This window comes from Apium graveolens, unplaced genomic scaffold, assembly GCF_009905375.1.
Source record: "Apium graveolens cultivar Ventura unplaced genomic scaffold, ASM990537v1 ctg5265, whole genome shotgun sequence".
NCBI lineage: Eukaryota > Viridiplantae > Streptophyta > Magnoliopsida > Apiales > Apiaceae > Apium > Apium graveolens.
Window position 1 is genome coordinate 7,404 of NW_027418897.1, and position 21,360 is coordinate 28,763.

General features: G+C 32.6%; 5 protein-coding genes across 5 annotated transcripts; 3 read left to right on the forward strand and 2 right to left on the reverse strand.

Annotated features, from left to right (window-relative positions):
- Positions 1 to 619: 619 nt before the first annotated feature.
- On the forward strand, positions 620 to 1,920 carry LOC141702528 (uncharacterized). Its single transcript, XM_074506193.1, has 2 exons — positions 620 to 1,203; positions 1,299 to 1,920. Exons 1-2 carry the CDS (start codon positions 620 to 622, stop codon positions 1,918 to 1,920), a joined length of 1,206 nt encoding a protein of 401 aa, XP_074362294.1.
- Positions 1,921 to 5,631: 3,711 nt separating this feature from the next.
- On the forward strand, positions 5,632 to 6,251 carry LOC141702529 (uncharacterized). Its single transcript, XM_074506194.1, has 2 exons — positions 5,632 to 6,042; positions 6,131 to 6,251. The coding sequence occupies exons 1-2, from the start codon at positions 5,632 to 5,634 to the stop codon at positions 6,185 to 6,187; spliced, it is 468 nt and encodes a 155-aa protein (XP_074362295.1). The 3' UTR covers positions 6,188 to 6,251.
- A 5,136-nt stretch (positions 6,252 to 11,387) lies between these two features.
- LOC141702530 (uncharacterized) lies at positions 11,388 to 12,035 on the reverse strand. The gene has a single exon (XM_074506195.1). The coding sequence runs from the start codon at positions 12,033 to 12,035 to the stop codon at positions 11,388 to 11,390; it is 648 nt and encodes a 215-aa protein (XP_074362296.1).
- Positions 12,036 to 15,261: 3,226 nt separating this feature from the next.
- Positions 15,262 to 15,909, reverse strand: LOC141702531 (uncharacterized). Its single transcript, XM_074506196.1, has one exon. It carries the CDS (start codon positions 15,907 to 15,909, stop codon positions 15,262 to 15,264), a length of 648 nt encoding a protein of 215 aa, XP_074362297.1.
- A 3,344-nt stretch (positions 15,910 to 19,253) lies between these two features.
- Positions 19,254 to 19,687, forward strand: LOC141702532 (uncharacterized). The gene is made up of 2 exons (XM_074506197.1): positions 19,254 to 19,301; positions 19,472 to 19,687. Exons 1-2 carry the CDS (start codon positions 19,254 to 19,256, stop codon positions 19,685 to 19,687), a joined length of 264 nt encoding a protein of 87 aa, XP_074362298.1.
- The last annotated feature ends 1,673 nt before the right edge of the window (positions 19,688 to 21,360 follow it).

A 21,360-nucleotide genomic window follows, 5' to 3' on the forward strand; every position in this document is an offset into this window, starting at 1 on the left:
TGGTTTGGGGGGGGGGTTTGGGGCTGCATTTGGACAGGTCTCAGATATGAACAAGTCTCTGCATTTCTTGTTTTGTATGATAGTCATTTCTCTGATATGAACAAGTCTCTGCATTCCTGATATGAACTATCTGTTACTTGTGTTATATTAAAGTAATTGTTTTGTATAATTATCCTTCTCACAAATACAAGTAACAGATAATTTTAATTTATTTATTTATGGGCTAAATTTATTTCAATACTCAAGTTCTCACTGAGTTTTATTTATGTGAAGGAAATTTAACAATTGTCTGGGCTGTGAATGTTGGAATTATTGGTTTTTAATTATGTGATATTTTTAAATATCTTGGTTTAATTTGTTTTAATTATCTTGGTTTAATTTAGTCTAGTTTATAAATTTAGTCTAGTTTTGTAATTAATTGGGTATATGTATAGGATCTTAGAGTAATGAATTAGTACTATAAATTATTAGGATATCAAGGTATTTACTCCTTTCTAAGTTTGTATAATTAATCCCTACAGTAACCAACACAAATTTGATATGCCTTTTATTAAATAATTATAAATAGGTATGTGTTGGATTTTTAATGTTTATAGTGGCTATCAGGTAGGGAAATTTGATGGATAAGACATGGATTTTGCAAGATAGGGATTCTTTAGCATTTGAAATGGGGGTGGAAAACTTCTTGATATATGCTGAAGAAAATTCTGAAGATCGTAACAAAATTCCTTACCCTTGTGGACGATGCACCAATTTTAAAAAATTCTCTATAAAAACAATCAGGGGCCAAATCTATGACAATGGCTTTTTTCTAGGTTATGTGCATTGGGTTTGGTACGGGGAGACTGCTTCTACGGGTCCTAAATCTTCAAGTGCTAGTTGTCCACCTGAAGAGCAAGCTCCAGACCCACCTCCTGAGCAAGCCTCTGATGAAGCGTCAGAGCAAGATCAGGAGCATGTCGCTGCTTCAGAAACTGTTGATGTTTGTGAAGCGGCATATAACTCGAGTCAATATGATAATGATTCATATCAGTTTAGGAGGTTCGTAGCCGATGCTGAGCAACCTCTATATGAGGGTAGTGACTGTACTAAGTTAGAGTCGATGTTGAAGTTGCATAACTGGAAATCTAGGTTTGGTATTACCGATAGTGCCTTCACTGACCTCCTTTCTTCTGTTGGGTCTCTACTTCCCAAAGATAATGTGTTAGTAATGCATATGAAGCAAAAAAAACCCTTTCCAATTTAGGTCTAGAGTATATAAAGTTCCATTCATGTCCGAATGACTGTGTACTGTACAGGGGTGTACATGCTGATGCAACCAAGTGTCCTAAGTGTCGACTTTCTCGGTGGAAGTTGACAAAGAAAGGTGAAGAGAGGATTAATCTTCCAGCCAAAGTCATGTGGTATTTTTCAATAATTCCTAGATTTAAACGTATGTTTAAATCTCCTTCAACCGCTAAACTAATGTGTTGGCATGCGCAACAGCGAACACAAGATGGTAAAATGCGACATCCAGCCGACTCTCCATCTTGGAAAAATATAGATTATAGGTGGCCATCCTTTGGTAGTGAACCGAGAAACCTTCCCTTGGCTTTATCGGCGGATGGTGTAAACCCGCACAATAATGGCCTATCTAATAGATATAGTTGCTGGCCAGTCATATTGGTGACTTACAATCTTCCTCCCTGGTTATGTATGAAAAGAAAATTTATGATGTTGTCGATATTGGTCCCTGGCCCGCATGAGCCTGGTAATAATATCGACATCTACTTACAACCGATGATTGATGATTTAAAAAAGCTTTGGAAGGAAGGGGAACCAAATATGTATGACGCGTATAACAAATCATTTTTCACTTTAAAAGCAGTTTTAATGTGGACGATAAATGACTTCCCTGCTTACGGAAATTTATCTGGCTGAGTTAATAAGGGTTATAAGTGTTGTCCAGTTTGTGGAGATGACACCGTAGCTAAATTTTTGACTCATAGTAGGAAAATGTGCTACCAAGGGCATCGTCGATATTTGCCTCTACATCATCCTTATAGAAGGCAGAAGGCTACTTTTAATGGACAACAAGAGTTTGGACAGCCGCGTCGAACCCTATCCGGAGAAGAAGTGTTAGCAGAGCAAGAACAAATCAAATTTGAATTTGGGAAGAAAATGAAGAAGCCAAAGAAGGTTGAAAGTCCATGGAAGAAAAAGTCAGTATTTTTCGAGTTAGAATACTGGAAATTTCACCATGTTAGGCACTGTATTGATGTCATGCATGTCGAGAAGAATGTATGTGATAGTCTGATTGGCACATTACTAAATATGCGCCATAAGACAAAGGATAGTGCGGCAGCCCGTCGTGATATGATGGAAATGGGCGTTAGATCTGATTTGGCTCCCCAAGTAGGAGTAAAGAAAACCTATTTGCCTCCTTCTCCCTTTACTTTGTCAAAGGCAGAAAAAAGGACTTTCTTGTCATCATTAATGTCGATGAAACTTCCATACGGACATGCATCGAACATAAAAAATTGTGTTTCCATGCCTGATTTGAATATTTACGGGCTGAAATCACATGATTTCCACATTCTTCTCCAACAATTACTCTCGGTTGCAATACGCTCCATTCTTCCGAAGCATGTTAGGGTCACAATTATTAGATTATGTTTCTTTTTTAATGCTTTGTGCAACAAAGTAGTAGACGTGTCAAAACTGGATAAGTTGCAGTCAGATGTTATACTAACCTTGTGCGATCTAGAAAAGGTTTTCCATGCGTTATTTTTTGATGTAATGGTACATATAGTAGTCCACTTGGTCCAGGAACTACGCTTATGTGGACCAGTATTTTATAGGTGGATGTATGCGTTTGAACGGTTTAATAAAGTACTAAAGAGTTATGTTCGAAACCGTTATTATCCCGAAGGTTGTATGGCAGAGAGTTACCTTGGAGAAGAGTACGTGGAATTCTGCACCGAGTTTCTTAGTCAGAATTACTCCACTCCCGGTCTTCCAAAGGACCAAGATAATAAGATATCAGGTCCATTATCCGCTGTGATAATAAAATCAGTGGAAGAGAAGGAGCGAGATGAAGCACATCTATATGTCCTTCTAAACAACGCTGAAGTGTTTCCATATATTCTGTGAGTTTATACAGTTTGTTGTTTTCAATTCCTCATTATCCAGTAATTAGTCTTGTAATGTGTCTTTAATATATCATTCCATATGCATTTTTCAGAATACATAAGGAATATCTTGAAGAAATTCACCGAGGGAAAATGAAAAGCTTACATTGGCTCATGAGAGAGCACAATCGGCTCTTTACTGATTGGTTTCAAAACAAAGTCAGTGTTGTATTAGGTTCTTTGATCTGTAGTGTAATGACGACTATTAGCTATTTAGGATTTAAAATTTGTTATCATATCTGTAGGTGAATGATGAACTAAGGGAGAACAACAAAGGTGTTTCAGATACGATAAGATGGCTCGCTGCCAAGCCATACGCGTTGTTCAAAACAGCGGGGTGTCTGTCATTGCTAAAGCGGTCCAGGTTTCTAGTGCCAAGGACTTGAACCCCGTAGAAAGTGATTTGACATTTTACGGTATCATACAAGAGATATGGGAATTAGACTACCATGTATTCAAAGCTCCCTTGTTCCTGTGTAAATGGGCAAGTAATGATAGAGGAATAAGGGTTGATGATCTTGGGTTCACACTTGTGGATTTTAGTCGACAAGGTCATAAAAAAGATAAATATGTTTCTGTTGACCAAGTCAAGCAAGTGTTTTACCTTGAAGATCCCGTTGATGCTACCTGGTCTATTGTTCTGTCCTCCACAACTCGAGACTACCAAGAATTGTATAATGAAGATGACTTAGGAGACACGATCATGGAACATCCCCCATTCTGCACTAAAATCCCCGCAACTGATGTCACTACTGATGATGTCGCTCATACTGCTAGACCTAATGTTGAGGGAATTTGGATTAAAAATACTGCTACTAAAACTCCTGCACCTAATGTCATTACTGACTGATGATGTAGCTTTATGTAAAATATATATCTAAATGGGAATTTGAATGACTGAATGAACCATATATATTTGTCTTTAATTGTGTTATAATGTGTCAAATATATTGTTAATTTTTTTTTCTTTTGTTTTGCATTGTTATAATCATATGAGTAGTTCATCCATAATTACTGATTGATGGCATTATTTTTTCTTTAATTATTTCGGATGTGATTAATTACTGATTGCAGTTTACGTAAATTATTGTTCTTGTATAGTTGTATTCGTACTTGCTGATTTTACAATTTATTATTTATGCTTGACTGTAATTAATGACGGACTGAAAATATATTGTTCAACTGATGGCTTTATTATTCAATTTAATGCAGACTAAGGGAGGAAAATGGCAAAGAAGCAAAAAGCCAAGAAAGTAATTTTCGAAGAAAATGACAGGAAGAATAACTCTGAAAAGGTTGATGATGAGATTGTTCCTGATGTCAAAACTTCAGAGACTTGTAATGAAAAGTTGGTTCATGTCCCTCCACAATATCAAACTCAAAGTAGTGGTGAAGAAACGATGACCACTTCTGAATCTGCAAAAAAATGGCTAGGAGGTGCGCGTGGTGTTTCACCTCTTCACAAAGTAGTGGTGAAGAAAGCTCGGGGAAAGAAATTTAAAGTTAGATACAATGATTTTGGAGTTCCCATCGGAAATACCAGGCCTACTTTACAGTCTTACATAGAAATGCTCGCAAGGACAATGATTCCAATCGACACTGAAAACTGGCCAAAAGTGGATTGTGATCTAAAAGCAAAATTATGGGATGATGTCCAGGTAAATTATATCCCTTGTTGACTTCTTTATTTTATTTAAATTGTGACTGTAAATTATGTGGCTAATTTATATTATGTGGCTCTTTAGGACACATTCAAAATTGCCCCAGAAAGTGAGAAGCTTGTGCTACAATCGACATGTGAAAAATGGAGGTAGTTTAAAGCTGATTTAACTGCAAAATATGTGATGCCATTTATTGGAAAAAAGAAGAAATTGATGAAGCCTCCGAAGAAGTATGCGTTTGTTGGTAAAGAACCTTGGAAGAAATTTGTTGCAGAGAGGACGAGCCCCAAATGGCTGGTATGAATATATTCTACTAATAAAATATACATGATTGCCATTTTACTTGCTAAATGATTAAATATATTTTGGTTAAATAATATTTATTAATTTTTACTAATTTATTTTGGTGCAGGAACAACGTAAGTTACAGAGCAGTAGAGTGGGTAAACGGAAATATCATCACCGCTTGTCAAGGAAGGGGTATATTGGTTTGCGAGAAGAAGAAGTAATAACCATATCTATTTGGCTTTACAATTCTAAGTTTTAAGGGAGTTTAAACATTTTCTCTTTTTTAACAGATAAAGAAAGGGAACTTAAAGCGGAAAGAGAAACCTGATCGTGCAATTTTTTGGTGGAAGGCTAGGATGCCAAAGAATCCTGATGAGCTTACTGAAGAGTAAGCGGAAATAAATACGAGAATTGTAAGTGATATTTTTAATACTGCATTCCCTTCAAAGATAATTGCGTCATAAATAATGCACTAATTGTTTGCATTTATTTTACAGGCTGAGTTACTTGAAATGAAGGAGAAGGGTGAATTTGTTCCACATGGAACAGAAGATGTGTTGACTACGGCACTTCAGACTCCTGAGCACGCAGGAAGGGTTCGAGGGGTTGGCGGCTTTGTCACTCCAACAGCATTTTTCAATTTGCCGAAAGAGAAAAAGACTAAAATTACCAAGGTAGAGTTGTTGGATCAGTTGGAAAGAAATCAGCGGGAGATGGCTGAACTTAAGGCCTTGGTTAATGCTTCGAATGGTCACTCTCCTATGTTCTCTGACAAATCAAGTTATCAAGTACCTGTTAATAAAGAGGGAGCTGCTGATAAGCGGAATGTTGGAGTTGCTGTTAAACCGCTGAGTGCCAAACAGTTGTTGGTAAATGATGAAGACTTTGTTGGTTTTGACCCCTCTCCTCCGAGCAGAAAGAAGGTAAAATATTATTAAGATCTACTAGATATATGCCTACAGACTTGGGATTTATGTAATAAAATTAAATTGATCCCTCACTATAATGTAGGGTCCACAGTCATGTGAGCTTGCACTGGATTGCATAGAGAACAAGGTTGTTTTATAGTGGGCAGCCAAAACTCGAAAGTCCTACACAAGGCAGGAGCTGGATGAGGTGCGGATGGAGGTGCTTGAATTTATCCAAGACAAGATGTAAAAATGATAAGTATCTATATATATAGCTTTCCTCTGAACTATGTGAATTGATATTATGTTTGCTGGTGGTTGGTGGTTAATTAAGGGATGTTTGGTGACAATTACATCCATCATTCTGATTTATGTTTGGAATTGTAGAAATTTGACAAGTGGTACATATTAACTAGTCAAACATGTTTAGAATGTTGGATGTAATAACTAGAGAATTTGGGTTTTATTGTTTTTAGTTGGGATGTTTATTTTAGACTTGGAATGTAATGTCCGAATTGAACTCTTGTTGGATTGAATGTTAGTAAATTTGGTATCAATGTATACCTCTATATTTTTACAAATTTGGTTGGATGTATTGCATATTGTTGGTATTTTTCTGGTTGAAAATGCAATTGGTTCCCTGGGCTATTAATAGTACCAGGATGGCATATGCAATTTACAGTACATATATTAACATCAGAATGGTAATTTAAAACCGATGTAAAAATGAACAAAAGACATCAGGTGAAACAATATTAAAAGAAAAAGAACTACAAAAACCAATGTCAAATAGTCATTTGACATCGGTTCTGTAAAAAAATCAATGTATTTTAAGCCAAATAACATCGAATTTTCAATAGCTGATGTCTTAAATTTTACAATATTAAAGATTAAACATCGGTTAGAAAAAAACACTGATGTTAAACAAAAGGATTTAACATCACCAAATGAACGAAACCGATGTCTAACCCATTATTTTACATCGGTTGATAAAAGTACCCGATGTCTGATGGACCATTTCACATCGGTCAGACAACATAACCGATGTCTGATCTAGATTTTCACATTGGTTTGTTTGAAAGATTTTTAAAAAGATATCTTTTAGAGCTTGTAGGTTTCATGTTTTAATGGATAATTACCCCATAATATACTCATATTCACCTAGAAATACTATAATATAAGCTGAAATTTGTTGCAAAGACATCAGAATTATTCTTAAAACCGATGTATAGCACTGTAATAGACATCGGCTGTGAACCGATGTCAAAGCCTGATGACATTTAACATCACACGTGAAGACATCGGTTCAGTTTTTTTTTAACATCGGTTCAGAACCGATGTCTGATCCCATATTTTTAGTAGTGACCGGACTTTTCCACTAACAACTTTACCTTCCTCTCCTTCTTCCAACATTTTAATCTAGACCTCTTCCTCTGAATTGAATTATCTTTTGCGACCTCTGGCATAATTTCCTTTCTCTTGCGCTTTCTCAACCGCTTTATAAAAGATTCATGAGATATTGACCTTATTCAAAAGACCTTGCACATGTGACTAACTTGAATATATGTATAAAGACTTTGTTTTTTCGTATTATTAAATAAATGATGATTAGACAATTTATGTGTTCAGTATTAAATATTAATTATGTGTTGAATTATCGTGTTATTAATTGTTGCTTCGGTTGGAGGTGTCATTGTATATATTTGGGTTTGTATTTGTTAATTCGATGTTAAATTCTAAATTTCTTAAAAAAATTCAGATAATTTTATTTTACAAGTTTCTTATTTATGGGATTTAAAATTACTTGGGAATTATTTCGATTTGTTTTTATCCGCGAATTATATCGTTAAATTCAAAAGCGGGCGTCAAAATTCAGGTTGGGCATGCGGGAAAAGGATACGTGGTAGTGAGAGTGGGTGATACTTGCCGAATTCTTTTATTTTTCCTCCTTTCTTTTTCTTTTACTCTAACTCTCTTATAATCTCTCGATATCTCTCTCATTCTCTCAATTTCTTATCTCTCAATATCTCTCTCATTCTCTGAATCCTTTCTCTCTGTCTCATATTTCTCCATCCTCTATTCCCTCACCCGACCGTGTCTCTCTAGATAATATGGCACCACCATCTTTCTATTCAAATTTTTTCGATTTAAGGCTGGAGTCCAGTCTCTTTTATCTTTCACTTTTTGATACTTGCTTGCATATATGTACGGGTGTGTGTATTTGTTAGTTGTTTGCTTTGGGAAATATAATTTTGTGTATTTATTTATTGTTTATGTTGGCTTATGGTTAACATTGTGCTTCAATTGATATGGCCAAGGTGATGATTTGTGTGGTTTTATTGTTAGGGAAATTTTTAGTTTTGTGTGGTGGAAAAATTTATTAGACTTGGATGATAATGGATTTAGAAACTTAAGTGTGTAAATTATTTAATAAGGAAGTCAGTTTATGTCATATCTTGGTTTGACTGTGTCTTTGTTGTGTCATTTTATTTCCTATCTAAATGATAGGTGTAATTGTGTTGATAATTTAATTGGGTTGAGTTGCATTACAGATTGGACCTCCTAGAGAACATGGTGTTTGAAGATATTTTGTTCTATAATTGTGCTTATTATCGTTAAGATAATATTGAGATATTAAGATTCAATTATATGGTTTGCATGCTAAGTGCTTGATGATTTGATTAATAGAGATAATGGGTTTAATTAATTGTTAAATGTTAAAATTATTTGTAAAAACTGTTTTGTCAAATTTATATATTGTCCTATATGTTGTAAGTATAGCCTTTAAATATAGCTAAGTTCTGTTTTGTAACCCTTTTATGTTAAGATTAATCTCAAGTCAAGGTTCTACTTGCGAAAAAATTAGCTTAAAATCATATTTGAGTCAAGAGATATGGTCATTTTGGTATAGTGTGCGTAGAGTTTCTGGACACAGTTTGTTGGCTATATTGACGACTCTGTAATACCCCAACTTTTTATACAACAACTATACTTAGATATCAAACTTTATTCATACTTAAAACAAGTCTCACATAAGCAAACAAGATTCTGAAATCCAACTCATAAATAGTATCATATAGCTGATATAAAGACAGATACAGAGAGACGCAACTCTAAGATAAGACACTATCAATAAAATATTATTACAATAAGCTCAAGCCAAATGCATTTTCTTGTCCTTCCCAGAAATTTAGCACCTGAAAATTTGTAAGTCATGAGCCAAACAGCCGAGCAAGAAAACAATTTGACACTAGTGGACCAAGGAGTTCATGATTTTTATAAAGCCAAAGTCATTCCTCAAAATCCAAAGTTTACATATAACATAAATAAATTCCACAGCTTGCTAGTGACACAGTATCATAGGTTCACAACTGTCAATAATGCGCCCCTTCCTAAGGTATCATAAACTATGCAAAACATGCCCTAGTAAGGTATCAAAATCTAGTTCCCGAACTATACACCATTACTAAATGTTTCATAGGTCAGAGCTCACTCGGAATTCTTATGTCTAAAATAATTACTTGATCGATAGTTTTTAAAATAAAAGCAGTGCAAAAAAATTTAACAGATTTCAAAATAAAAATAAAAGTGTGAAGAGTTAACTTACCTTGACACTCACAACCACTTTAACAATTTATCACTTCACACAGAGAAATCCAACCTTTGTAGTTATTATTAAAAACTAACATAATTAATTATCCTCATACACACTAATACACAAACCAGGCAAAAGATAATATATATATAAAATTATATATACACAAAAAAAGAACTCTAAAACAAAAACCAGGCAAAAGATAATATATATAAAATTATATAAACACAAAATAAGGACTCTAAAACAAAAACCAGGCAATAAAAACAACATATAGAGAGAGCTGCAATACAAAATCAGCGAACATTATAAAATAACATGTGTTGCAATACAAAACCAGGCAACAAAATAATATAAAAAAAAACTAAATATAATGAAATATTATACTAACAAGAATTTACTAAATAAGTTTTTAAAAATTATACAAGTCAATTAATACTATTACTACCATTTTCTAAAAACACACATAAGTAAAAAAAATTAAATAAATAAACATGTATGTACATATACTAATAAAATATAATTAAAATTTTCTAGAATGAATAAATGATTGATCAATTTATAAAATAAAACTAACAAAAACAGAGACTTATAAAAGAGAATAAAATCATCACATATGTCATTAACATAATAATAAAAACACTAATAATAATATCTCATAAAATAAATAAACAGTTATATATTAATAATCTTTTATAAAAATAATACACATAATTAACTATTTTTCACATTTATCACGTTAACAACATAATTTAACAAAATCATATAAAAGGAGTTAACCAGAAATATGAGATGTACATAATATTTCTTTTCACAAATCATTGTCTTTAAAATTAAAGACTACTTTTAAAAAGAGCATTAAGTATTTAACAAAATATCAATGTATAATAAAATATATAAATCAACAAGCACATATATTAAGTATTAAAAATAACTTGACCATTACATAAAAGAATACAGTACAACAATGAGTAACCTAAAACACACACGTTGAAAGAAAATCTAGAGAAAAGAAAAGTACGTGAGAAAGAAGAGACTGTGCAACAAACAAATGAACTAAATTAAATCTATTTATTTACAAATCTAACGTACTGTACTCCTAAGTTAATCACCCTCCACTATTTTCAAAACTAACTCATATGTGTATTTTTAAAGTTTAACTCATATCTTATCTATTAGTAACAGGTTTTGACCAAGTAAAGAAAACAACTAAATGTTTCAAATTATGTACATTTTTTCTTCTTTTTTCAAAATAAAGCACATTAAAATTTTTACTACTTGTATATATTAAATTACTAGACTTACATAAACATATGTATTTAATAAAAAAACACTGGTTTTTACATTCTACCCTCCTTAAAAAAAAATTTGTCCCCAAATTTTAATAAAAAAAAATCAAAGTGTAACACATAATCATTGAAAGAAATTGATCGCCTAACTCAATCTTGCTTAGGTGTATGCTGGTCGAATAAGAGATGCCAACCTGGCCTTATTTGTATTGTCTTTGTTACGATTTGGATCACGCTTTGGACATTCAGAAATCTTATGTCCCTTCTCTCCACAACTAAAACAAACAAGCTCCAATGTTCCAACGACAGTCTTTATCCAAGTGATTTTTGCCACACCTTGAACATGTCACCTTGTTCCCTGAAGCGTTTCGAGAAAAATTTCCACCATTTCCTCGATTATTGAAATTTCTCGGGGGATCATTCTCGTTAAATCTACCTGTAGGCTCACATCTCTTCTTAGCCTCAGAGTCTTTCTTTCATTCGTCTCCCACTAGCCCCCTCTCGACTATTAAAGCCTTGTTCAACACCATCTTGTAGCTGTTTAGCTCAAAAGCAGCCACATGCCTCTTAATCTCACTACGTAATCCTTCCTCAAATCTACGTGCCCTACTAATCTCGCCTGCCACCAAAGTTGGCATATACTTAGCCAAACGGGCGAATTCAGCCTCATATTCCGAGACAGTTTGCTTTTCTCCTTGTTCCAACCTTATAAAATCGCACTCCAACTTAGCTCGTACCGTCCTGGGAAAATACTTCTCCTTAAATGACTCCTTAAAAGTTTCCCAAGTGTATGCTCTGGAAGCCTCTTCTTCATTATTTTCACCGCATCTTTTCTCCATTAGCCACCAGTCGTAAGCACTTCCTTGGAGTTGGTAGCTTGCCAAATTAACCTTCTGCTCGTCCGTACTTCCTAGTAACTCAAAAATCTTCTCCATCTCTTGTAGCCACTTATCCACTTCTGAAGGATTTGTAGATCCTTCAAAAACTGGAGGAGTTAGCCTCTTAAATTCAGATATCAAACTCCTAGGTCCATTTTGTTGGTTCCCTACCAATGTCGCCAATGTGTCTGCCAATTGAGTCATCATGTGCGCACCTTCATCAGTGTTACTTCTCTGACGAGGCATGATTCCTACATAATTTATTCACTGCTCAATCTTGGAATAACTATATAATATACAAGATTTATGTACACATATATATAAATTAAAACATATCTTATTAATAGAAACCTCAAAATGGTACAAGTTTTTTTTTCAACCATAGAAATTCAAAACGACAGTCATCTTTATTATAGATGATTTCCAATAGATATTACTTAAGATTCACTAACAAGGACACTAATCAGATGAGTAGTTATCTGAAGGGGAGGAACTTGCTGATGGTGGATACTCATAATAACCTCCTTCCCTCAAAACATTCCCTATCACTGTAACATTCCTTCTCACTTCTACCTGGACCTGTTTTGTGAAACTATTAACGTACTTCTTATCCCTCTTACTAACATATCTACCCCTCAATGAAGAATTCCGAAATCTTTCACATCCTCCTAACACATTTTATCGCAATACTAATAGTGGGTGTTCTGCTCTCTCTACTTTCAAGTGTGCCTCCTCCAAATCAGCTCGGAGACTTTCTATCTCCATTTCAAGGTCAGTCTTTTTAGAATGCTCATTAATGGTCTCTCCGGGATTTTCGTGAATTGATTCCTCACTATCAGAAGCATGTTCAAAGTTGTTGACAGAATCATCATTATCTGAGCTAGGGTCATAGTTTGACGATGGTAGTGGTGAACTATCAATGGGATCCTCGATGTCAGACATTTCAACCTCAACATATTCATCTGCCATCTACAAAATTCTAAGACAATAAATTAATTAGTATCTTTAAAATATACGTAGCAAAATTCATAACTCAAGCAGTCTACAGGAAGCTAACCTAAGCTCTGAATACCAGCTGTAATACCCCAACTTTTTATACAACAACTATACTTAGATATCAAACTTTATTCATACTTAAAACAAGTCTCACATAAGCAAATAAGATTCCGAAATCCAACTCAGAAATAGTATCATATACCTGAAATAAAGACAAATACGGAGAGACGCAGCTCTAAGATAAGACACTATCACTAAAATATTATTACAATAAGCTGAAGCCAAATGCATTTCCTTGTCCATTCCAAAAGTTTAGCACGTGAAAATTTGTAAGTCATGAGCGAAACAGCCCAGCAAGAAAACAATTCGACACTAGTGGACCAAGGAGTTCATGATTTTTATATAGCCAAAATCATTGCTCAAAATCAAAAGTTTACATATAACATATATAAATTCCACAGTTCATAGGTTCACAACTGTCAATAATGTGCCCCTTACTAAGGTATCATAAACTGTGCAATGCACGCCCTAGTAAGGTATCAAAATCTAGTTCCGAAACTATACACAATTACTAAATGTTTTATAGGTCAGAGCTCACTCGGAATTCTTATGTCTAAAACAATTACTTGATCCATAGTTGTTAAAATAAAAGCAGTACAAAAATATTTAACAGATTTCAAAATAAAAATAAAAGTATGAAGAGTTAACTTAACTTGACACTGACAACCACTTTAACAATTTTTCACTTCACGCAGAGAAATCCAACCTATGTAGTTATTATTAAAAACAAACCTAATTAATTATCCTAATACACTCTAATACACAAACCAGGCAAAAGATAATATATATATATATATATATATAAAATTATATATACACAAAAAAGGACTCTAAAATAAAAACCAGGCAAAAGATAATATATATAAAATTATATATGCACAAAATAAGGACTCTAAAACAAAAACCATGCAATAAAAATAACATATACAGAGAGCTGCAATACAAAATCAGCCAACATTATAAAATAACATGTGTTGGAATATAAAACCAGGCAACAAGATAATATAAAAAAAACTAAATATAATGAAATATTATACTAACATGAATTTACTAAATGAGTTTTTAAAAATTATACAAGTCAATTAATACTATTACTACCATTTTCTAAAAACACACATAAGTAAAAAAAAATTAAATAAATAAACATGTATGTACATATACTAATAAAATATAATTAAAATTTTCTAGAATGAATAAATGATTGATCAATTTATAAAATATAACTAACAAAAACAGAGACTTATAAAAGAGAATAAAATCATCACATATGTCATTAACATAATAATAAAAACACTAATAATAATATCTCATAAAATAAATAAACAATTATATATTAATAATCTTTTATAAAAATAATACACATAATTAACTATTTTTCACATTTATCACCTTAACAACATAATTTAACAAAATCATATAAAAGGAGTTAACCAGAAATATGAGATGTACATAATATTTCTTTTCACAAATCATTGTCTTTAAAATTAAAGACTACTTTTAAAAAGAGCATTAAGTATTTAACAAAATATCAATGTATAATAAAATATATAAATCAACAAGCACATATATTAAGTATTAAAAATAACTTGACCATTACATAAAAGAATACAGTACAACAATGAGTAACCTAAAACACACACGTTGAAAGAAAATCGAGAGAAAAGAAAAGTACGTGAGAAAGAAGAGACTGTGCAACAAACAAATGAACTAAATTAAATCTATTTATTTACAAATCTAACGTACTGTACTCCTAAGTTAATCACCCTCCACTATTTTCAAAACTAACTCATATGTGTATTTTTAAAGTTTAACTCATATCTTATCTATTAGTAACAGGTTTTGACCAAGTAAAGAAAACAACTAAATGTTTCAAATTATGTACATTTTTTCTTCTTTTTTTAAAATAAAGCACATTAAAATTTTTACTACTTGTATATATTAAATTACTAGACTTACATAAACATATGTATTTAATAAAAAAACACTGGTTTTTACATTCTACCCTCCTTAAAAAAAAATTTGTCCCCAAATTTTAATAAAAACAAATCAAAGTGTAACACATAATCATTGAAAGAAATTGATGGCCTAACTCAATCTTGCTTAGGTGTATGCTGGTCGAATAAGAGATGCCAACCTGGCCTTATTTGTATTGTCTTTGTTACGATTTGGATCACGCTTTGGACATTCAGAAATCTTATGTCCCTTCTCTCCACAACTAAAACAAACAAGCTCCAATGTTCCAACGACAGTCTTTATCCAAGTGATTTTTGCCACACCTTGAACATGTCACCTTGTTCCCTGAAGCGTTTCGAGAAAAATTTCCACCATTTCCTCGATTATTGAAATTTCTCGGGGGATCATTCTCGTTAAATCTACCTGTAGGCTCACATCTCTTCTTAGCCTCAGAGTCTTTCTTTCATTCATCTCCCACTAGCCCCCTCTCGACTATTAAAGCCTTGTTCAACACCATCTTGTAGCTGTTTAGCTCAAAAGCAGCCACGTGCCTCTTAATCTCACTACGTAATCCTTCCTCAAATCTACGTGCCCTACTAATCTCGCCTGCCACCAAAGTTGGCATATACTTAGCCAAACGGGCGAATTCAGCCTCATATTCCGAGACAGTTTGCTTTTCTCCTTGTTCCAACCTTATAAAATCGCACTCCAACTTAGCTCGTACCGTCCTGGGAAAATACTTCTCCTTAAATGACTCCTTAAAAGTTTCCCAAGTGTATGCTCTGGAAGCCTCTTCTTCATTATTTTCACCGCATCTTTTCTCCATTAGCCACCAGTCGTAAGCACTTCCTTGGAGTTGGTAGCTTGCCAAATTAACCTTCTGCTCATCCGTACTTCCTAGTAACTCAAAAATCTTCTCCATCTCTTGTAGCCACTTATCCACTTCTGAAGGATTTGTAGATCCTTCAAAAACTGGAGGAGTTAGCCTCTTAAATTCAGATATCAAACTCCTAGGTCCATTTTGTTGGTTCCCTACCAATGTCGCCAATGTGTCTGCCAATTGAGTCATCATGTGCCCACCTTCATCAGTGTTACTTCTCTGACGAGGCATGATTCCTACATAATTTATTCACTGCTCAATCTTGGAATAACTATATAATATACAAGATTTATGTACACATATATATAAATTAAAACATATCTTATTAATAGAAACCTCAAAATGGTACAAGTTTTTTTTTCAACCATAGAAATTCAAAACGACAGTCATCTTTATTATAGATGATTTCCAATAGATATTACTTAAGATTCACTAACAAGGACACTAATCAGATGAGTAGTTATCTGAAGGGGAGGAACTTGCTGATGGTGGATACTCATAATAACCTCCTTCCCTCAAAACATTCCCTATCACTGTAACATTCCTTCTCACTTCTACCTGGACCTGTTTTGTGAAACTATTAACGTACTTCTTATCCCTCTTACTAACATATCTACCCCTCAATGAAGAATTCCGAAATCTTTCACATCCTCCTAACACATTTTATCGCAATACTAATAGTGGGTGTTCTGCTCTCTCTACTTTCAAGTGTGCCTCCTCCAAATCAGCTCGGAGACTTTCTATCTCCATTTCAAGGTCAGTCTTTTTAGAATGCTCATTAATGGTCTCTCCGGGATTTTCGTGAATTGATTCCTCACTATCAGAAGCATGTTCAAAGTTGTTGACAGAATCATCATTATCTGAGCTAGGGTCATAGTTTGACGATGGTAGTGGTGAACTATCAATGGGATCCTCGATGTCAGACATTTCAACCTCAACATATTCATCTGCCATCTACAAAATTCTAAGACAATAAATTAATTAGTATCTTTAAAATATACGTAGCAAAATTCATAACTCAAGCAGTCTACAGGAAGCTAACCTAAGCTCTGAATACCAGCTGTAATACCCCAACTTTTTATACAACAACTATACTTAGATATCAAACTTTATTCATACTTAAAACAAGTCTCACATAAGCAAATAAGATTCCGAAATCCAACTCAGAAATAGTATCATATACCTGAAATAAAGACAAATACGGAGAGACGCAGCTCTAAGATAAGACACTATCACTAAAATATTATTACAATAAGCTGAAGCCAAATGCATTTCCTTGTCCATTCCAAAAGTTTAGCACGTGAAAATTTGTAAGTCATGAGCGAAACAGCCCAGCAAGAAAACAATTCGACACTAGTGGACCAAGGAGTTCATGATTTTTATATAGCCAAAATCATTGCTCAAAATCAAAAGTTTACATATAACATATATAAATTCCACAGTTCATAGGTTCACAACTGTCAATAATGTGCCCCTTACTAAGGTATCATAAACTGTGCAATGCACGCCCTAGTAAGGTATCAAAATCTAGTTCCGAAACTATACACAATTACTAAATGTTTCATAGGTCAGAGCTCACTCGGAATTCTTATGTCTAAAACAATTACTTGATCCATAGTTGTTAAAATAAAAGCAGTACAAAAATATTTAACAGATTTCAAAATAAAAATAAAAGTATGAAGAGTTAACTTAACTTGACACTGACAACCACTTTAACAATTTTTCACTTCACGCAGAGAAATCCAACCTATGTAGTTATTATTAAAAACAAACCTAATTAATTATCCTAATACACTCTAATACACAAACCAGGCAAAAGATAATATATATATATATATATATATATATAAAATTATATATACACAAAAAAGGACTCTAAAACAAAAACCAGGCAAAAGATAATATATATAAAATTATATATGCACAAAATAAGGACTCTAAAACAAAAACCATGCAATAAAAATAACATATACAGAGAGCTGCAATACAAAATCAGCCAACATTATAAAATAACATGTGTTGGAATATAAAACCAGGCAACAAGATAATATAAAAAAAACTAAATATAATGAAATATTATACTAACATAAATTTACTAAATGAGTTTTTAAAAATTATACAAGTCAATTAATACTATTACTACCATTTTCTAAAAACACACATAAGTAAAAAAAAAATTAAATAAATAAACATGTATGTACATATACTAATGAAATATAATTAATAATTTCTGGAATGAATAAATGATTGATCAATTTATAAAATATAACTAACAAAAAACAGAGACTTATAAAAGAGAATAAAATCATCACATATGTCATTAACATAATAATAAAAACACTAATAATAATATCTCATAAAATAAATAAACAGTTACATATTAACAATCTTTTATAAAAATAATACACATAATTAACTATTTTTCACATTTATCACTTAACAACATAATTTAACAAAATCATATAAAAGGAGTTAACCAGAAATATCAGATGTACATAATATTTCTTTTCACAAATCATTCTCTTTTAAATTAAAGACTACTTTTAAACAGAGGATTAAGTATTTAACAAAATATCAATGTATAATAAAATATATAAATCACACATATATTAAGTATTAAAAATAACTTGACCATTACATAAATGAATACATGACAACAATGAGTAACCTAAAACACACAGTTCAAAGACAAAAGAAAAGTACATGAGAAAGAAGAGAGTTGTGCAAGAAGCAAATGAACTAAATTACATCTATTTATTTACAAAGCTAAGGTACTGTACTCCTAAGTTCCTAAGTTAATGTCACCCTCCACTATTTTCAAAACTAACTCATATCTGTATTTTTAATGTTTAACTCATATCTTATCTATTAGTAACAGGTTTTGACCAAGTAAAGAAAACAACTAAACTTTTCAAATTATGTACATTTTTTCTTTTCTTTTTTTTTAAAATAAAGCACATTAACATTTTTACTACTTGTATATATTAAATCACTAGACTTACATAAACATATATTTTATTAAAAACAACTGGTTTTTACAGACTCTGTTAGCCGCTCTAAACACCTTGTTTTCATCTGACATTTTTATGGTAGCTAGGTCTCTGATTCAACTAAGTCTCCACCTAATTTCACGTAACAAACCTATTTATGAATTTATTAAAAATTTGGAGGCGTACAGAGTTTCTGTGGAGTCGAGCTGCCAAGATGTTGTTATGTGTTTTTATATGTTTAATTGTTTAAAAAATTTTTGTTTGCACTTGATATTAAATGAGAATGAATATATTTGGTAAATGGTTGATTTCAATTATTATAACCTTAGTAAGGTATAAGCACACGTCATTATTACTTGAGTGGTTATGTACTTATGAGTATATACAGGGATGTGTTTGAGATGACTTATATGATTGATTAGTTTTAACGCTTTTCTTTGTGATTTTATCCGTGTTTATGATAAGTTGTTCTTTGTGATTTTGTCCGTGTTTATGTTTAGCTGGGTCCAGTATTAATTTTAGAATTATAAATATTCTGGTAAGGTTTATGTGTCTTTTTCTAGGCCCTATGTTACTACCTTAAACATGACATTTGTTCGTGAAATCTTTATAGTAGATTGGAGTAATGTTCATGTGTGTTTCATAAAAATTTCATGTAAAAGCAATAAATTTCCAATTTAAAAAATCATAGAGTGAGGACTATTTGAACCATTGTCTACTTTCTTTCTTTATTAGTGCATAGTATAATTTTATATTTGCCTAATTGTATATAACTCATAAATGAATTCTTGTCGTGATGGTAGCTATCTCACATGAAGCCCATGTTTACACTTGATGCTCTAAAAGGCCCTCTTAAGCGTGGATTGGACACTTATCATGCCAAGTATATTATGACCAGCTCTGTTGAGCCCATTTATCACGTTTTTTTTGGTGGTATGATCTTCTCTTATCTTTTTGCTCTTCCCGAGGAGCGTAGGCATCTTGAGCATCAGCAACACGCCAAGGAAGGCGGCCATTGATTGCTCGATTCAGGTATGGGTTGAGTGGTTTTTATTTGGGGTTTTTGTTTTTGTTTTTGTTTCGAGATTGGATTATGATGTAAACTTATTGATTTGATATGATTCTGTTTTTTATTGTGTTTTACGAGTGTATTGTGATGTGTAGAGTGTAGGAGTTGATAAGGGTATAATTTGGGGGAGGAAACCTGATTATTTTGATGTGTCTGTGATTGCGGGTTTCTTAAAGTTTGATTTGTTTCATTTATTTATAATTTGTGTTTCTGGTGCTATTTTTGGTTGTGTTTTGTGATTGGATTGAGATGTGTACACTGTCCGAGTTGATAAGGGTATAATTTGGGAAGAAAGGGAAAACCGAATTAATTTTCTGTTGTTGTAATTCCTTGTTTGATGTGTAGGATAATGTTACAATGTTGGTTGGTTTGGTGGGATGAACTGCAGTGAAATTAGGGAAAATGAAGAAATGATATTTTTTTATAATGAGTTTATGAAGGAAATGAGTAGGAAGGAGGAATGATAAATGTTATGTATTGGGTACTTGGTCATTTGTGTTTGTATTTGTTTTTGGTTGTGTTTTGAGATTGGATTCTAATGTGTCGAATGTAGGAGTTGATAAGGGTAGGATTCGGGGGGAGGAAACCCGATTAATATGATGTGATTGTGATTGTGGATTTGTTGAAGTATGATTTATCACATTTCTTTTGATTTGTATTGCTGGTATTGGTTTAGGTTGTGTTTTGTGAGTTGATTGAGTTATGTAGAATTTAGGAGTTGATTAGGTTAGATAGAATTGGAGAGGAAAACCTGAATAATTTTCTGTTCATGTAGTTTTCTGTGTAGGATAAAGTTAGCCACTTCGAATTGATGGTTGGTTTGGGGGGAAGAAATTGATTGAAACCGGGAAAATGCAGGAAATGATTTTTGTGAAGGAAATGAGTAGGAAGGAGGAATGATATATGTTATGTATTGAGTACCTGGTCATTATTATTTGTTTTTGTTTGCATTTTGTGGATTATTTGATATGTGTTTTGTGTTGGTTTAAGCTTGCTTTGAATTGTTTGGTTGATGTAGACTACAAAGTTAGCCACTTTAAATTCATGGTTCGTTTGGTTGTAAGAAGTGTAATAAGATAGTAATGAAATGAAAATGTGTTAACAAAATTTTTTGTGGATGTGAGAGGGAATAAAATGAAATGAAAATTGGTCCATGTTTTTTTATTAATCTCAACTGTTAAGAGCAAGTTTCTTTAATATGGTTCCAATTTTAAGGCTTAGCTGAGCATTTTTCCTTTTCTGTCCTAACATCAACTTGTTTACAATTGCTGTTACTGTTTTCAATACTGCCATCAATCATGAGTTTTACATCTGTACCGTTGAATCATCAAAAATATTATTTAAAAAAATTATATGGTTCGTCGCGAACAAATCTGATTTGTAGGAGTTGGACCTTTCCTAGATTTTTCTAATCTTGTAATTTTTTCATATGACTAAATTGATATATTTTAACATATGTACGGTTGTATCGTTGAAAAAATCTTTTAAAAAATTATCTAGTTAATCGGGAGCAAATTATGTGTTTTGGGAGTTACACTTTTCCTAGAACTTTGAATTCCTCAAATACATGATGAATTTAATTTTTTTTTTTCTAATTTTTTCCGATGGCTAATATCCATATAT

Coding starts and splice junctions, on each gene's coding strand:
- LOC141702531 (XM_074506196.1), bottom strand. CDS start 15,909: ATGCCTCGTCAGAGAAGTAACACTGATGAAGGTGGGCACATGATGACT.
- LOC141702528 (XM_074506193.1), top strand. CDS start 620: ATGGATAAGACATGGATTTTGCAAGATAGGGATTCTTTAGCATTTGAA. Junction 1,204..1,298: donor CTACTTCCCAAAGATAATGT/GTTAGTAATGCA, acceptor TGTACTGTACAG/GGGTGTACATGCTGATGCAA.
- LOC141702530 (XM_074506195.1), bottom strand. CDS start 12,035: ATGCCTCGTCAGAGAAGTAACACTGATGAAGGTGCGCACATGATGACT.
- LOC141702532 (XM_074506197.1), top strand. CDS start 19,254: ATGACATTTGTTCGTGAAATCTTTATAGTAGATTGGAGTAATGTTCAT. Junction 19,302..19,471: donor TAGATTGGAGTAATGTTCAT/GTGTGTTTCATA, acceptor TCGTGATGGTAG/CTATCTCACATGAAGCCCAT.
- LOC141702529 (XM_074506194.1), top strand. CDS start 5,632: ATGAAGGAGAAGGGTGAATTTGTTCCACATGGAACAGAAGATGTGTTG. Junction 6,043..6,130: donor CTCCTCCGAGCAGAAAGAAG/GTAAAATATTAT, acceptor ACTATAATGTAG/GGTCCACAGTCATGTGAGCT.